The 14,851-nt window shown below is 39.3% G+C and overlaps 3 protein-coding genes and 1 non-coding gene across 4 annotated transcripts; 1 reads left to right on the forward strand and 3 right to left on the reverse strand.

Moving 5' to 3' along the window:
* Positions 1-1,878: 1,878 nt before the first annotated feature.
* LOC128744259 (gamma-secretase subunit Aph-1) lies at positions 1,879-2,885 on the forward strand. Its single transcript, XM_053841117.1, has 2 exons — positions 1,879-2,239; positions 2,292-2,885. Exons 1-2 carry the CDS (start codon positions 2,018-2,020, stop codon positions 2,787-2,789), a joined length of 720 nt encoding a protein of 239 aa, XP_053697092.1. The 5' UTR covers positions 1,879-2,017; the 3' UTR covers positions 2,790-2,885.
* A 274-nt stretch (positions 2,886-3,159) lies between these two features.
* LOC128744258 (uncharacterized) lies at positions 3,160-5,038 on the reverse strand. The gene is made up of 2 exons (XM_053841115.1): positions 4,938-5,038; positions 3,160-4,875 (listed from the first exon to the last, which is right to left on the reverse strand). The coding sequence occupies exon 2, from the start codon at positions 4,861-4,863 to the stop codon at positions 3,292-3,294; it is 1,572 nt and encodes a 523-aa protein (XP_053697090.1). The 5' UTR covers positions 4,864-4,875; positions 4,938-5,038; the 3' UTR covers positions 3,160-3,291.
* A 1,263-nt stretch (positions 5,039-6,301) lies between these two features.
* LOC128742646 (tRNA N(3)-methylcytidine methyltransferase METTL6) lies at positions 6,302-8,632 on the reverse strand. Its single transcript, XM_053839071.1, has 5 exons — positions 7,579-8,632; positions 7,295-7,399; positions 7,051-7,109; positions 6,769-6,848; positions 6,302-6,440 (listed from the first exon to the last, which is right to left on the reverse strand). Exon 1 carries the CDS (start codon positions 8,460-8,462, stop codon positions 7,584-7,586), a length of 879 nt encoding a protein of 292 aa, XP_053695046.1. The 5' UTR covers positions 8,463-8,632; the 3' UTR covers positions 6,302-6,440; positions 6,769-6,848; positions 7,051-7,109; positions 7,295-7,399; positions 7,579-7,583.
* On the reverse strand, positions 6,913-7,012 carry LOC128744867 (small nucleolar RNA snR60/Z15/Z230/Z193/J17). The gene has a single exon (XR_008412482.1). It is a non-coding gene; the product is annotated as a small nucleolar RNA snR60/Z15/Z230/Z193/J17 (small nucleolar RNA).
* Positions 8,633-14,851: the final 6,219 nt, after the last annotated feature.

Raw genomic sequence — 14,851 nt, forward strand, 5'->3', positions numbered from 1 at the left:
GGGGGGGGGGTGTCAGGTTGTTGCATTTTTGTATTTGTAGCATATTAGAGGATTTCTCTAGTGATTTGCCTGGAATGTGTAAACGTGTCTAGTCGCCGGTAGCATGCAGGCGTATGAAACTGAAGGGTAAAAATGCGGCTAACATCTTTCTACGCTTCCTACACGTCCGACACAAAAAGAAAAAAGCAAAAAAGTAATTTTGTTCGAGCGCTTACCAATACACATTCATCCGAGGCTGAAGTTAGAGCGGGCTACTCACAAATACATTTGGTCCGAGGCAAAGTTTGTTATGGGCTAGATGTTGGCTACACGTAAAATGTATGGGAATGACATTTGTGGCAGTGGGTTGGTAGCATGTAACCGTTGACAGTTTCCCGTGTAAATGGGATGAGCAGTTATTGGAAACGAACGGCAGGACATCACAGTCGCGACACACCGAACATTGAATGGACTATTGGAGGTAGTAACAAGTAACAACCTGCTTCTGGCGCTAGTGGCCAATTTAATGTATATTACCGCCAAAAGCAAGGTATTGTCACTGCAAAACTAGCTGTCTTCAATGATCCACTGCTCAGGATTAGGGGAATGTCCCCGGCTATGAAACAGGTTTTGTTTTTTGGCCATAGCTTTTGATCGGATCATCCAATTTTAAATCTTTTTGAAGCATTGGAAAGTTTAAACGTATACCTATCTTTTTGCCAAAGAAAGTGCATGGTTTTTGTTTAAAACACAAAAATTTAAGCAAAATTTCAAAACATGGTCTTTCGTGGTTAAAAGAAGTGTCCCCGGTTGTGAAACACCTCGGAAAATCTTTAGAAAAGAAAAGAAAATAAAGAAATATCGACGGAAAATCAAAAATTAAAATCATTCATTCATGGAAAATACTAAAAATACAAAATCATTAAGCAATTTCTTCGTTTAATCATCTAAATCTGAATCGCATTGAAAGCATGTTAAAAAGCAAGCAATCATATTGGCGCATTTCAAATGCAGTGTTACAAGAAATTGAGTTTTTGCTAAACCTAAATGAATCCTGCTGCCATAAAAACTCATAATGCCCCAATAAAACAAAAGACTCTGTTACCAGTTTTGATCGCCGAATCGCCGAAACTTCCACTTCTGTTCTGTGGGTGCGCTGTTGCTTCTGTTAATTGCGTTAGTTGTCATTTTTGTCACTGAGAAAACTTTTCGTATATAGCTTCTATCTTTCACACATAGATTTTTTCCATGTGCCCAGTAAATGAACTTTATGTGCCAAACAGTTACCATTTATGTGTTTTTAAAATTTACCTTTAAAATTTGCACATACGATTCATATGCATATAATTTACATGTGTACTTCTGGGCGGATTGTGTTTATATGAGGCACATAATAATCATAAGGATTTTCATATGGAAATTTTCCATAAGTTATGTGCGGATTATTTTGAGTAATATGGTCGCGAAGAAGAGATGCCAGTCTTCTTGATGGAATGTTTTTGCTGGAACCTTTGGGAACTTTTCCTCTCCGTGCTGCTCTACTTTAGAGTGACTATATACAGAGTGGCGCCAAGTCATCCCAAATGTATGCAATGCGGTTTATCCTAGGTTTTTCTTTCTCTTTCCTGCATACGCGTTGGATAGGTTGTCTGCTCGATTGGAATGACACTGACAGATAATTATCATTCCAATTTTGACATTGTCGCCACTCTGTATATAGTCACTCTACTCTACTTGAGATGTATGTTTCTAAAAACTGACACAGGAGGCGCCAAGTCGTAAAAAAGGTAAAAAATGCTTTTGGTGTTTTTCGTGTTTTTAAGTTGACGGGATTTTTCGGATTTCTCCAAGATTTTTCTAGCCAACGAACTGTCAGGTCAGCTGTAGTGGTCGTGGTAGTTTGGTTTCATTGCTCCAAAAACGAAAATACCGAGTAGCATTTGTTTTTATTCAAGTATTTACCTACAATATAAACAGTAAACTTGGATTTATAAATTCATTGAACTTTTAAATAAAGCTAAATAACTGTTAAGTAGTGATGACTGTAGTGGAATTCTTCGGTTGTTCCTTCCTGGCCTTTGGGCCACCTCTTGCAATGTTCTCTCTCACGATTGCTCATGATCCAATTCGCATAATAATCCTGATAGCAGCGGCCTTCTTTTGGCTGGTTTCCCTGCTGCTATCTTCTACGGTTTGGTTTGCTGTTTATCCACTACGCGATATATTAGCATTTGGACTTGTATGCTCAGTATTTATTCAGGTATGGGAAATTATGACATATTTTAAAGCAACACTAACCCTTTATTTTTCAGGAGGGATTCCGTTACCTTATGTATAAGCTTTTACGGAAAACGGAACGAGGTTTGCAGGAAGTCACCGAAATTGCTCGGATATCGGATTACAAACACATTCTCTCGTACGTTTCTGGCCTCGGGTTTGGAATCATTAGTGGCGCATTTTCACTGGTTAATATACTCGCTGACTCAGTGGGACCGGCCACCGTTGGTCTGAAGGCAGGATCAAATATTTTTATCGTTATCAGTGCGGCGCAATCTTTGTGTATGATCTTGCTGCATACCTTTTGGAGTGTAATATTTTTCAGTGCATGTGATTTGAAAAATTATTACCACATTTCATATGTAATCGTAAGCCATTTGTTTGTTTCCTGCATTACGCTGCTAAACAAACAGCAACTATTCTCTGTTTCGCTAACGGCATCTTACATTGTTTTGGCAATTACTTGTGTCATTGCCTTTCGAGTAGTTGGTGGTAATCTCACGTCGTTTAAAAAATTTGTAACGTGCAAATAGAATGACTTTTGCTAGTTTTTTTGTACTAAAACTCTAAACTATTTTAAGTATCTACTAAAAATATGATCCATTATGGTCAAAATAAAATCTATGATATTTGTGATCTTGAAATTTTATTTATAGTTAAGTGAGATGAGCAATCAAGCGTACTAAGCACACTTCGCTGGTTCACCAGGGATGCACAAGTGCGACGGTTGTAAAAAATGGTCTGGACAATCGAATTGTTAAAAAACAATATTAACCTATTTTTGTATCATGACTGTAAGCTGTTCTAATCGAAGCGGCACTCTTGCAAGTAACGTGATCAAATTTTTCAACCATCTACAGCTACACGACAGCAGTATTGTAAAGGCTTTTTAGTATCATTTAATTTCACTTGAATTTATTTCGAATTCGTGCTAGTATTCCTCACAAAATCAGGGCAGAATACCTCACTCAATTCTTTCCTGGATAATTTGTACTTATAATCTTACTGGCAATAAATTAACTGATATAAACGAATCTACAGATACCGTAGATAACGAACAAGATTTTTTGGAATCTCTAAAGATTCTATACGGTGAGCGAAAACAAGATCTCGCTTTTTTTCGTCTTCGTCGATCGCAGCCCATACTGACTTGCGCACGGCATCTCTAGCCTGACGCAGAAGTGAAAAGTCTTCGAACTGGAAATTATCACAACGCTGAACCAGTGACAACGTACCATATGTTCGTAGCAGTTTGGAGAACATGGTGTGCTGCAGCTTATCTGCCGTCAGTCTGCGTTCATTCATAAACACATCGGTACAGTATCCGACAACCGGCTGCAGATATTTCCACTGCAACTTTGTATCATTCGGCGAGGACGAAACCATTGTCATTAGTATATCATCAGCTTCGGCCGACGTGATATGCACCATTTTACTGACGACTCTTTCATAACGGTTTAAATCGGCAACGTCCACGGTTTCATTTTGGCCTTCGTCGTCATTCATTAAGGCGTTTTTTATCATATCCAAAGTTTCCGCCAGATGGTCGGAGAAAAAATATGCCAGATGTTTTACATGATCCAGGTATTCTAGTAATATTCGCAACTGTTTTTCGTTATCATTTTCGCGAACCGCCGCCACTGATAGGGCAGCAAGTTCATTATGTAAAAGCGAGTGACTATAAATTACTTCATAATTCAGAGAGTCATCCTGTAGTCGCCGAATGCCTTCATCATCCGCCAGTAATAAAGCTAGAAATTGATACAAATTTCGATTGACTCGATCACTGAAGCGACTTGTAATGTATTGATCGTTGGGCCCTTCCAAAAGTTGCCTAGCTAAGCGACATTTATCTGCATTTTTCTCCCATAAAAGTGCAGTTTCTACGAAATATGGAATTAGCGACGTGGACCGGTAGCTAAGTAGTGCTATTGGAAAGATGTCTTCCATTTGGTATTTTTGCTGGTATGCATGTGCTCTGTGGACATAGTTAAAGAGTATTTTGAAGCAAGCGATTTTAGCTTTTACTTCATAGTTGCCCCGAGCTGCTAATAGGTTCAGTGGATCAACATCGTTTTCTGAGCGAATGCTAGCATCCGCGTGTCCTGTGTAAAGTAAATGAATCAGAATTTCAATATTGCCGAATTCCACGGCACCATGCAGTGGAGTTTCACCGGCAAAATCAGGAGCGTTTACGTCAGCCCCTTTCGCAACAAGGCACTCTACAAGTTCAAGAGAACGTCGCTCTACAGCAACGTGTAATGGTGTCACGTCTTCATTACTCCCAACGTTAATAACCGAAGGATCCTTAGTCAGCAATAGATTCGCAATTTCAGCGGATGCATTCTTCATACAAGCATACAGCAGAGCCGTCCGACCTTCGAAGCACCGGGCCCCCACATCGATATCCGTTCGTGACAGCAATAGCTCGACGCATTCCGCATTTCCGCTGGACACTGCGTGGTGCAGTAAAGTCCAGTTGTGGTTGTCTCGAAAGTTGCCGACTTTGATAAGCTTGTTTTTGTTAGACTTCCTTTCAAGGCACTTTTCAAGAGCTATGGGGTCGCCGGTGGCTGCTGCCTGCCAAATGTTTTTACCGGAAGACATGGCAAGCAAGTTCTGAAAGGACAGGAATTAATTTTCTCCATTCACATTTATTATATTTTCGTCAATCTAAATACATTGTTTACACAATTTTCTTGCAAGTCTGCTTACTGATTATGCTGATTATGTCCTGAGCTGAGAATAATAAAATTAATATTGAAAAAAAAACAAACACAAGCGACTCGTTTTGAGGCAGGTAAAATATTACGTACCAAATTTTACTAGAGAAACTAAAATTAGAGAAACTAGAATAAGAGAAAAGATAAGAAACAGATTTTTAAGCTGTCATTATTAAACCAAATTTAGCTATAGTTTTCAGAAGGTCGCATAAGCCGTGCAACTTCGATATAATCGTAACTCGATATGCCTAACATAGTTTTTACCTCGAAATAAGGCCATTACAAATATTTTATAAAGTTTTTGTCCTTCCGGTGTTCGGCAACTGAAGGGGGGGGGGGGGGGGGGGGGGTGGCGAAAAAAACAAAGTGAATTTTTTAATCGAGCAAAAAAAAACATGGATTTAGAATTTTTAGTTAAGGTTTAAACGTGAATTCTTGCTATAATATATACGTTATTAGTTTCTATGCAAAAATATAAGAAAAAAGATCAAAAACGGAGGAAAATTTTTTTTGGACGATTTTCGGAAATTCCATTGTTCGAATTTCCATTTCTGTTTCGTGCTCGGAGATTCATTTTTCGAGTTTTTAAGACTGTAGAGCCCACAGACAATTGATTTTATAAAAAGAAATTTGACTCATATCCTACAAATTATTTTTTGCCCCCCGATTTTTCAAGCTAATTTCCAAGGGGGGGGGGGGGGTGACAAAAACTTTAAATATGATTTGCAATAGCCTAACGTAATTTCTTAAAATTAAAATTTCAACTTAATTAACTTTCATTGTGGCGTGACTTTGCATTGTTGCTTTGCGGAAATAATTTCTATTTTTTAAATCTTGATAGCTATTGTACCTTTCAGCAATTTTACGAGTCCTACGCATATACGTTTTTTAAGAATAATGATTCTGTACTTACTAAATACACTGAAACTATGCTTGTCAACCAAGGAGGGGTGCAGTGGGGAGGCAATAACGAAAAATTGATGGTTCAAATTGCTAAATTGCAAACATGCGTGATAAACGCAGAAAATAACCACGATAATAATTTTCGCGTGGGATTCTAAATAGGTGGAAACTCCGCAATAATCTATAACATATATGTTATACAGGCCTTTAACTTTTCGTTTTAGAAATGTAGGTACTCACTGCATTCTTCTTGCCAACCTGAAGATAGAGAAGGTACGTTGAACAACTTTTTTTTTTCAAACAAAAACTGTTTTTGAAAATTACAGAATCAAGGACGTCTCAATTCACCAAGCGGACAAATGAAAAAAATTATTGGAATAGTGTCATCAGAGTCATTCAAACCTAACTAGTCAAATCGTTTTGTTTTTGTTTATTGAAAGAATGTTTTCGATTTCGATTCGAATCGATTTTTCAGCGGTTTGGACTTACCAACTCAATTATGTTATTATCGCAGACTTGATAAGTATGGAACGATTTCTGACTTCTGCCGCAGAACATCTGTAATGAAAAAAAAAACGAAATAAAACTTTGTTTCCACAGAACAGTACACTTTACGTTTAAGTTTTGGGTCAGATAGGGGTGAAAGACCAATTTCATTACATCGTTACGATGAGTTAGAAGTTATCATTCAAAACATTGTCAAATGAACTATGCGTCATCAGTAGTAGAAAAATAATTTTGCATTTTATATTATCTCATTTCATAACTAGATTGCTCAGAGCATTATTTGAGAAGACTATATAAAAATCTGAGTTTCACACAAATGCATTTCTTGAGCTACACAAGTTATCAAAATAAGATAAAATAGTTTAGAAAAAAAACTTACCTTGAGTTATAAAACGCTTATCTCAACAATATGTCCACAGAATATCGGTCATCTGAATACCCGATAGAAAGGTAGCAAATCTGTAATAAAAAACAGTTTTGAAGGCCTGGGTAATAGCAAAATATGCATGATTTTTGGTAATAAAAATCTTTTCAGCTAGGGGTGAAAGACCAATTTCAAAGATAGTTAAGATTTGTTATCATTCTGCAATAGTCAACTGAACTATGCATCATCATAGTGATAATAGTCATTATCGTATTCGTAGAAATTTTCGATAGTTACCTTTCTGATCGTGGCAGCCAAGCATTGTCCTACCCCAGGCAGTGTAGAGCCAGATAGACCTACAAAAACAAATGCTATTAGGGGTCTTTTCGAGAAGAATAAGTATAAGTTTTTTTCTAACGACGTCAGAATCCTTTTGGTTTAAAATTTGATATGGGTGTAATCGATCAGCGATTCTCAGAAACATTTTATCATCATGATAACATAAGAAAACTTTTACAACCTATTTTAGTCTATGACTTACCGAAAGCTAACTCCACGTGCCATAAATTGCACGTTTTCCGAATCTGCATGTGTTACACCAAAAAGCGCACGCTTGTCAAAATTCACGGTACTACAAACTGGTTACCTGCAGCAAACCAAAAGAACAAATATTAACCAAGCTATACCTTAAATCAACGTATTATATTAATAGAAGACGGTTTCAGCTGGCCGTTCTTATATATATAATCAAAATTATTCATATTTGTAAAAGAACAATCATCATAAGATTTACAAGTAGACTAACTTTCCACCAATGGTAATTACCTCAATCATTTCGCAAGTTTCCGAAACTTGCCCTGTACGAATATCCGCGGCACATCGATATTCTCCTTTGGATTAACCGTTCTTCGGTGAATGTAACTGCTGACGACTACATCAAAACCGGCATCTCGGAAAAGTCGGCTTACTTCCTCTGCAGCGAAATAGTAGCTTCTAGTTCCGTCTTGCCTCATGTAGAAATTCTCCGATATTTTGTTTCCTGGCTTGAATCTCAATTGAGCCATATCGTAGAGCCCGTAGTCGCGGAACAGTACCATACCTCCCGGTTTCATCAGACGGAATATATTTCCTACGGTCGAGGGGAAGTTATTCGGGTGAATGGCCGACAAAACGAAAATTAAGGTCGCTATGTCCAAGCTGGCTTCAGGCAGAGTTTTAAATACATCGTCGCTGGTAATGTCGCATGGGAAAGCTTTCATATACTGTTCATTGTAGAGGTTATGTTTCTTGACCAACTCAACAGCACGTGGTGATAGATCGCACGCATAGATGAAAAATTTTCTTCGGCCATCCTCAATAAGTGGAAATATTAGATTCCCAACACCGCAACCAATTTCCAACATTTGTTTTACATTTTCATTTTGTTCGGCTGATGCGCTTGACGCGTCCTCCATTAGCAATTCCTCAAATTCACGTGTTGTCCAGTGACGATCTTTGAAAAATCTGTCCTCGTTCCGTTTATAAAATAAATCCCAATGCTTACGTGCTTCCCGTTCCAACTTCAAGGCTTGAAATTCTGATACCATGCGTTTATTCTGTTCTTCGAGGCGCAGCTTTTCGTCGTCCGTAAGGACTTTGGCCGTGGTGCTTTCCACGTCACCAAGATTGTAAGGTCCATCGTTTCGGTATGATGCTCGGTATTCTTCCATTATTGTTAATTCGGATATCGAATAACCGTCAATCGCAGGAATATTATACCTGGAAATCTTTGGATATCACCGGCCCATTGTTGTAATATTCCGACTTGTAGTACAGCTATTAGCGCTAGCGAAGAGCACAAAATCACTTTTTATACATCTTACCACGAGGATGATTGAAATCGAAATGAACGATTTACGATTCACGAATTCACGATTCTTCGCCGCTATAGAGATGGGAAATTTATGAATGCTTATCGATAACATCGTCAAAGTTCAGCGTTCAGACCAATGTATATTGACAGTTGCAACAGGTATATGTTGGACCTAGGGGTTTCCAGTAAGGCGTATAAGTGCGTAGTAATAATAGCAGAATTTAATAGGAAAGATTTTAATTTCAGAAGATGGTGGTTCAATACCCGAAAGATGACGACTTGCATTTTAATTAGCTTGCATATACGAATTCAAGTTATTCGAAATTTAAAATATAGCTTATGACGCCAAAGCAAAATAAATTTGACGCGTTCCATTTTTGAAATTTAAAAATAGATTATTTTTTGGCTGCATAAAGGTTGTTGAGACGTTGATTAAGAGACTGAAAAAGCATTGCAAAACTATTTCTCGTTCTAAAAATAGAATTGACAGCATTGCGCAAATTGGTTATTCCAAAACACACAAAAGCCTCTATTAAGCTCCATTGCAGCTTTGAAAGCAGCTACCGAAGTAACAATTTCAGGCTGATCAAACGCTTTTATAGTTGAATTTATTCTACCTGTGGCTGAACTATGGTTTAGTTTTAGAAATAAAAACCTTTTTAAAGCTCTTAAACATGTATATTTAATGATTTTATCAAGCTTCGGGCTTGCTAATACCTGCTTTCGAAGCTGCAATCAGGCTTGGCATACACTTTTCGCTTCGATTTTGCTCTTTTGATTACTGCATCTCAGCCAAGCAAAATTTAAAAAAGTGATGTATGGGGCGTTTGGAGATTTTGTTATTATCTACAATATTGCTGAAGTAAGCATTACCGTGCATTTTGTATTTATGGCGCTATAAGGCTGCTACCCTCTTGGTAGCAAAAAGAGCGCTCTTTTTGCTACCAACGGCATTGCTGCCCTACAGCGCCGTAAATACTAAAAATAAAACTTCAGTTTCTTCAGCAATATTATAGATAATTTCTAGCTCTACAAATGCCCTATTCACCACTTTTCCAAATTCTGCTTGGCTGAGGAGCAGTAATCAAAAGAGCAAAATCAAAGCGAAAAGTGTATGCCAAGCGTGGCTGCAATGGAACTTAATAGAGGCTTTTGCGCATTTTTAAATAACCAATTTTCGCAAAGCTGGAAACAAGGCGCACAAAGGTTATATGAAGGGCGATATAATTACTTAACAAGTGTTTTTTCTGCCTCAAACGAAATAGGTTGTATAAGTTCTCCAATTTCGTCTGAATAAGTATTGTAGAATTGTTTACATAAATTTTATTCAATGCATATTCAGCTATGGCTGAATAATAATGGCTGCTAAAATATTTAATCAGCGCATAAATGTTTCGTGGAAGGGCTGTTTATTAAGATGACAAATCGTTTATTCAGCTAGTATAGCAAACTTATAGCACAGAGAACAGATTAACAGGCTCGAAGGAAGTAATCGATTTTTTGTGTGTAAAGTCTGTCGGTAGCGCCCTCCAGAAATAGTTTGCCAAACGCATCAAAAAATATCCATGTACCTTTATCAATATTTCTTTGTGCTGGAGTTACATAGCAGCGATGGCAGCGACATCAAGATTTAGTTTGCCACTTACTGCTCGAGGGGTGTTTTATTGAAGGATTACTCGTAGATTACATAAAAACCTTTTACACACTTTTTGGCGATTACCTGGTAGTCTGTTCTCTGTGCTTATAGAGAATATTGACAGGTTGTGGAGAGGTTGAAGATGCGCCTATAATCTGCTGGTGACACTATTATGTGAAGCAGCTGATTTACAGCGCATTCGTACGATGCTTAATCACTTATAGAATACAGAGGCCGATTATTGTTGTGCGTGACTCTGTTCAAAGTTGCTATCCAGCTTTTTACGAGCCATAATGGCGGACGTGTTCGTAATATTTGAACAACATTTTTGACATTTCCCTAATACATCGCACGTTTTCTTTTCGCGCGTTCACCGTAAAACTAAAGGAATGTACGGAAAGACAACGCGCGATGTATTAGGGAAATGTCAAAAATGCTGTTCAAATATTACGAACAGGTTCGCCATTATGGCTCGTAAAAAGCTGGATAAAAAGTTTTAACAATATTTTTTCGAGTTCAACATTTGGGCGAATTTATGAACTGTACGCTGCAAATTTGATTGCCTGGTGTTTTCGTTAGGCAGCACGGATGGATTTCGTGATGATACGATGATATTTGTTACCGTTTGCTTGCAGTCAATCTTTTCTGCAGCGTTCATCGACTGATACTCCGCAAGTTTTCGAATAAAAGATTCAGAAGGTTTCATGGAGATTCATGCCCACTTGGTTTCGACGAGATCTCGGTGCTAAGCGACCTGAGTCAGGTGTACCGATGTCCAACAATAATAATTTGACTGCGGGCTTCTCGAAAATTCCATGTGCGGTCTGCACAACAGCAAGTTGAACATGTCGATCTTTGGAATGGATCGCACGAACCTTTCGATCTTTCGGCTAGTTTTTACTTGACAAGGTCTCGTTTTAGCGGGGCCTAACCGCGGCAAACCACTTCGTCCTTCCGGTCAGCATTGGCACATATTCTGCTATCCAGTGCTTCCAAAACCTGTTTGACTAGATCTACGACTGCTTGCATGTATGCTTTGGTGCATTCATATTGTCGTCGAAAGCGACCGGGGACCCAAAGCTGAGGATCCGCGAGAGAAATGATTCGGAGTATAGGCGAGGAAAATTCACCTGGAGCAATTCGGTCAACATGCGGGAATTGACAATTAGGGTGATTTATATATTTTAGACAGGCGTTACGCGTACTCTATTTTGGACTTTTACGGCAAAATCAAATGGAAAATTTCCAAATACTCGATATATTTTTGTTGCGGCACAAAGCCGCAATATGACCGCGTTGACCTTCACATCTAGCAGAACAACAATAGCGCTTTGTCTCATTGTTGTTCTGGCTAGATATAGTAACAATAAGCTGTCGAAATATGTATAAATAGGATAATAAAAGTGAGTCTTGAGTTCAATCCGTTCGCAGCCACCGCCGCTGGCGGTGGTGTGCAAATCGCAACACGTGTTTATATATTGCATAATAATATCACAGTCCCGTTGGTAACCGGCCCCCTTACGACGATCACGGAACATTGGTGCCGTGACCAGGATTTGTCCTGGCACTGACAACGTTTTACCAACGGGACTTCAGTTTTATCGATCGTGTTATCGGTCCACAGTAACAGTAATTTTCGGTAGTGGGATAGTGACTTGAACAGTAACAGTTTACTAACGGGACATCAAATCCATCGACCGTGTTGCTGCATTGCTACAAGAGTGTATTACATTTGGCATCCACGTAGTGGGATGATGCTGCTGAACCTTGCTGTGCTCGTCGTTCCAGAGGAAGTACGGCATATCGATAGTCGAAATAGGATTTCATTCACTAGTCACTACGCTTCAGCTAGGCCGGTGTGGGTGACTTCGCAGCCGCTTAGCAACAAATCCCCGAGCGGAGCTATGCCGGTGTGGGCGAATCACAGCCGCTTAGTAAAATACATTCAGCTTCTGAATCCCCGGTTTTGGATTCAGCTAGCAGTAGGAGGGCTGTACAGCACCGAAGCTTGCAGCATCCGAGGGTGTATTCTTATCAGCAAGTGCTTGGTTGCGGTTAGAAGTTTCGTCTGGGTCGTTCGCCAGAAGGAAGCTAACTCGCTGACACTTGACGTTCATCCATTTCGTTTCATCGGTACATCGTAGAAAAATTCATGTGTGATAAAATCCGGCCACCAAGCGCCAATTTGTGAGGACGCCAGGTCCAGTTGTTATAATCCGGCCAATCAGCGCCAATTTGTGAGGACGCCAGGTCCAGTTGTGATAATCCGGCCATCCAGCGCCAATTCGTTTTTGATGATCCAGCCACTCGGCTCCGTGTTGGGAGGACACCAGGTCCAGATACGTTATTCCGGCCACTCCGTGCCATTCTGTAGGGACACACGGTCCAATTACGTTATTCCGGCCGCTCTGCGCCAGTTCAAGTGATAGTCAGTCTACGAGATTTCAACTACAACTCACCAGTAAAATTTTTTGCCTTACTGCTAAGACCTAGAATCATTCTCGTTTTGTATATCGCAGTGTAAAACCTTCGGTTTTGGTGCGGGAGTATGTTGCGGCACAAAGCCGCAATATGACCGCGTTGACCTTCACATCTAGCAGAACAACAATAGCGCTTTGTCTCATTGTTGTTCTGGCTAGATATAGTAACAATAAGCTGTCGAAATATGTATAAATAGGATAATAAAAGTGAGTCTTGAGTTCAGTCCGTTCGCAGCCACCGCCGCTGGCGGTGGTGTGCAAATCGCAACACGTGTTTATATATTGCATAATAATATCACAGTCCCGTTGGTAACCGGCCCCCTTACGACGATCACGGAACAATTTTTTTTATTTGGCTACTAGCTGACCCGACAAACTTCGTATTGCCACAAATTGAACTGTGTTGTACATAAATCGTGAATCTCGGATGACCTTTCACACAATCTTGAGTTTTGCAAGTTTCTGGGGAGTTCATGGGTGTTTTAACATACAAATTTTCCTCACAGTAAAGTAGAAAACAACTCCCCCCATTGCTTAGCCTGATAAAATAAAGCGGATAGCATTTAAATATTCCCCATCATTACAAACCATTTCGCCGAATACCATTTTGCGGAACGATTCGATTAGTTTTTGAGTTACACAAAAATTTCTGTTTTATTTGTATGATAGTCCATATCCCGGTATCACAGGGGTGAGGGGTCCCAAACCATTATTAAAAAAATCCTGCCTCCAAAACCCCCCACATGCCAAATTTGGTTCCATTTGCTTGATTACTTTTCGAGTTATGGAGGAATTTGTATTTAATTTGTATGGAAGCCCCCCCTCCTGAAGTGGGGAGAGGTTTCAATTCACCATAGAAAACATTCTTGTTTCCAAAAACACCCACATGTCATATTTTGTTCCATTTGCTTGATTAGTTCTCGAGTTATGAGGAAATTTGTATGTCACTTGTATGGGAGCCCCCCCTCCTTAAAAGGAAAGGGATCCTAATTCATCATAGAAAAATTTCATGCCTCCAAAAACACCCACATGCAAAATATGGTTCCATTTGATTAATTAATTCTCGAGTTATGATGAAATTTGTATTTCATTTGTATATGAGCCCCCCCACCCCCTCCTAAAGTAGGGCAAGGTTTCAATTCACCATAGAAAAATTCTTGTCTCCAAAAACACCCACATGTCAAATTTGGTTCCATTTGCTTGACTAGTTTTCGAGTTATGAGGAAATGTGTATTTCATGTGTATGGAAGCCCCCCCCCCCCTCTTAAAAGGGAGAGGGTTCATTATTCGCCTCCTAAAGAGGGGAGGGATCTGAATTCACTATGGAAAAAAAATTGCCTACAAAAACACCCATATGTTAAATTTGGTTCCATTTGCTTGATTAGTTCTCGAGTTATAAGGAACTTTGTATTTCATTTGTATGGAAGCCCCCCCCTCCTAAAAAGGTCAGGGGTCACAATTCATCATAGAAAAAATTCATGCCTCCAAAAACACCTATAAGCCAAATATGGTTCCATTTGATTAATTAGTTTTCGAGTAATAAGGAAATTTGCATTTCATTTGTATAGGAGCCCCCTCTCCTAAAGTGGGGAGGGATCTCAATTCACCATAGAAAAAATTCTTGTCTCCATAAACACCTACATGTAAAATGTTGTTCGATTTGCTTGATTAATTCTCGAGTTATGCAGAAAGTTGTGTTTCATTTGTATGGGAGCCCCCTCTTAGTGGGGGGAGAGGCCTCTAACTATCATAAGAACCTTCCCTGGCCCCAAAAACCCCTACATGCAAATTTTCACGCCGATCGGTTCAGTAGTTTTCGATTCTAAAAGGAACATAGGGACAGACAGACAGACAGAAATCCTTTTTTATAGGTATAGACTACAGAACTTTTTTAGCTTCCGAATGGCTCCTACAAAGTTTGTGTCGTGGTCTCTTATTATTTTTAAAGGCAACTTCTTCTGGCGATGAAGTATCCAACATCGAGAGTCACGAATCTGTCGTAAGGCTATGTGCAACTTCGAGGTGCTTGCACGGGCGGGTTATCCAGAACACCAACGACAATACATTCGAGACAGAGCGGCAGAATGTTTTCAACCATGTGGGCGCTAGCAGAAAATTAGGTAAAGGAGG

Source organism: Sabethes cyaneus, chromosome 3 (genome assembly GCF_943734655.1).
Source record: "Sabethes cyaneus chromosome 3, idSabCyanKW18_F2, whole genome shotgun sequence".
NCBI classification, from domain to species: domain Eukaryota; kingdom Metazoa; phylum Arthropoda; class Insecta; order Diptera; family Culicidae; genus Sabethes; species Sabethes cyaneus.

What these genes read in the sequence shown, in the direction of transcription:
- LOC128744259 (XM_053841117.1), top strand. Translation starts at nt 2,018, where the DNA reads ATGACTGTAGTGGAATTCTTCGGTTGTTCCTTCCTGGCCTTTGGGCCA. An exon ending in TATGCTCAGTATTTATTCAG is followed by an intron (nt 2,240 to 2,291) that starts GTATGGGAAATT and finishes TTTATTTTTCAG; the next exon opens with GAGGGATTCCGTTACCTTAT.
- LOC128744258 (XM_053841115.1), bottom strand. Translation starts at nt 4,863, where the DNA reads ATGTCTTCCGGTAAAAACATTTGGCAGGCAGCAGCCACCGGCGACCCC.
- LOC128742646 (XM_053839071.1), bottom strand. Translation starts at nt 8,462, where the DNA reads ATGGAAGAATACCGAGCATCATACCGAAACGATGGACCTTACAATCTT.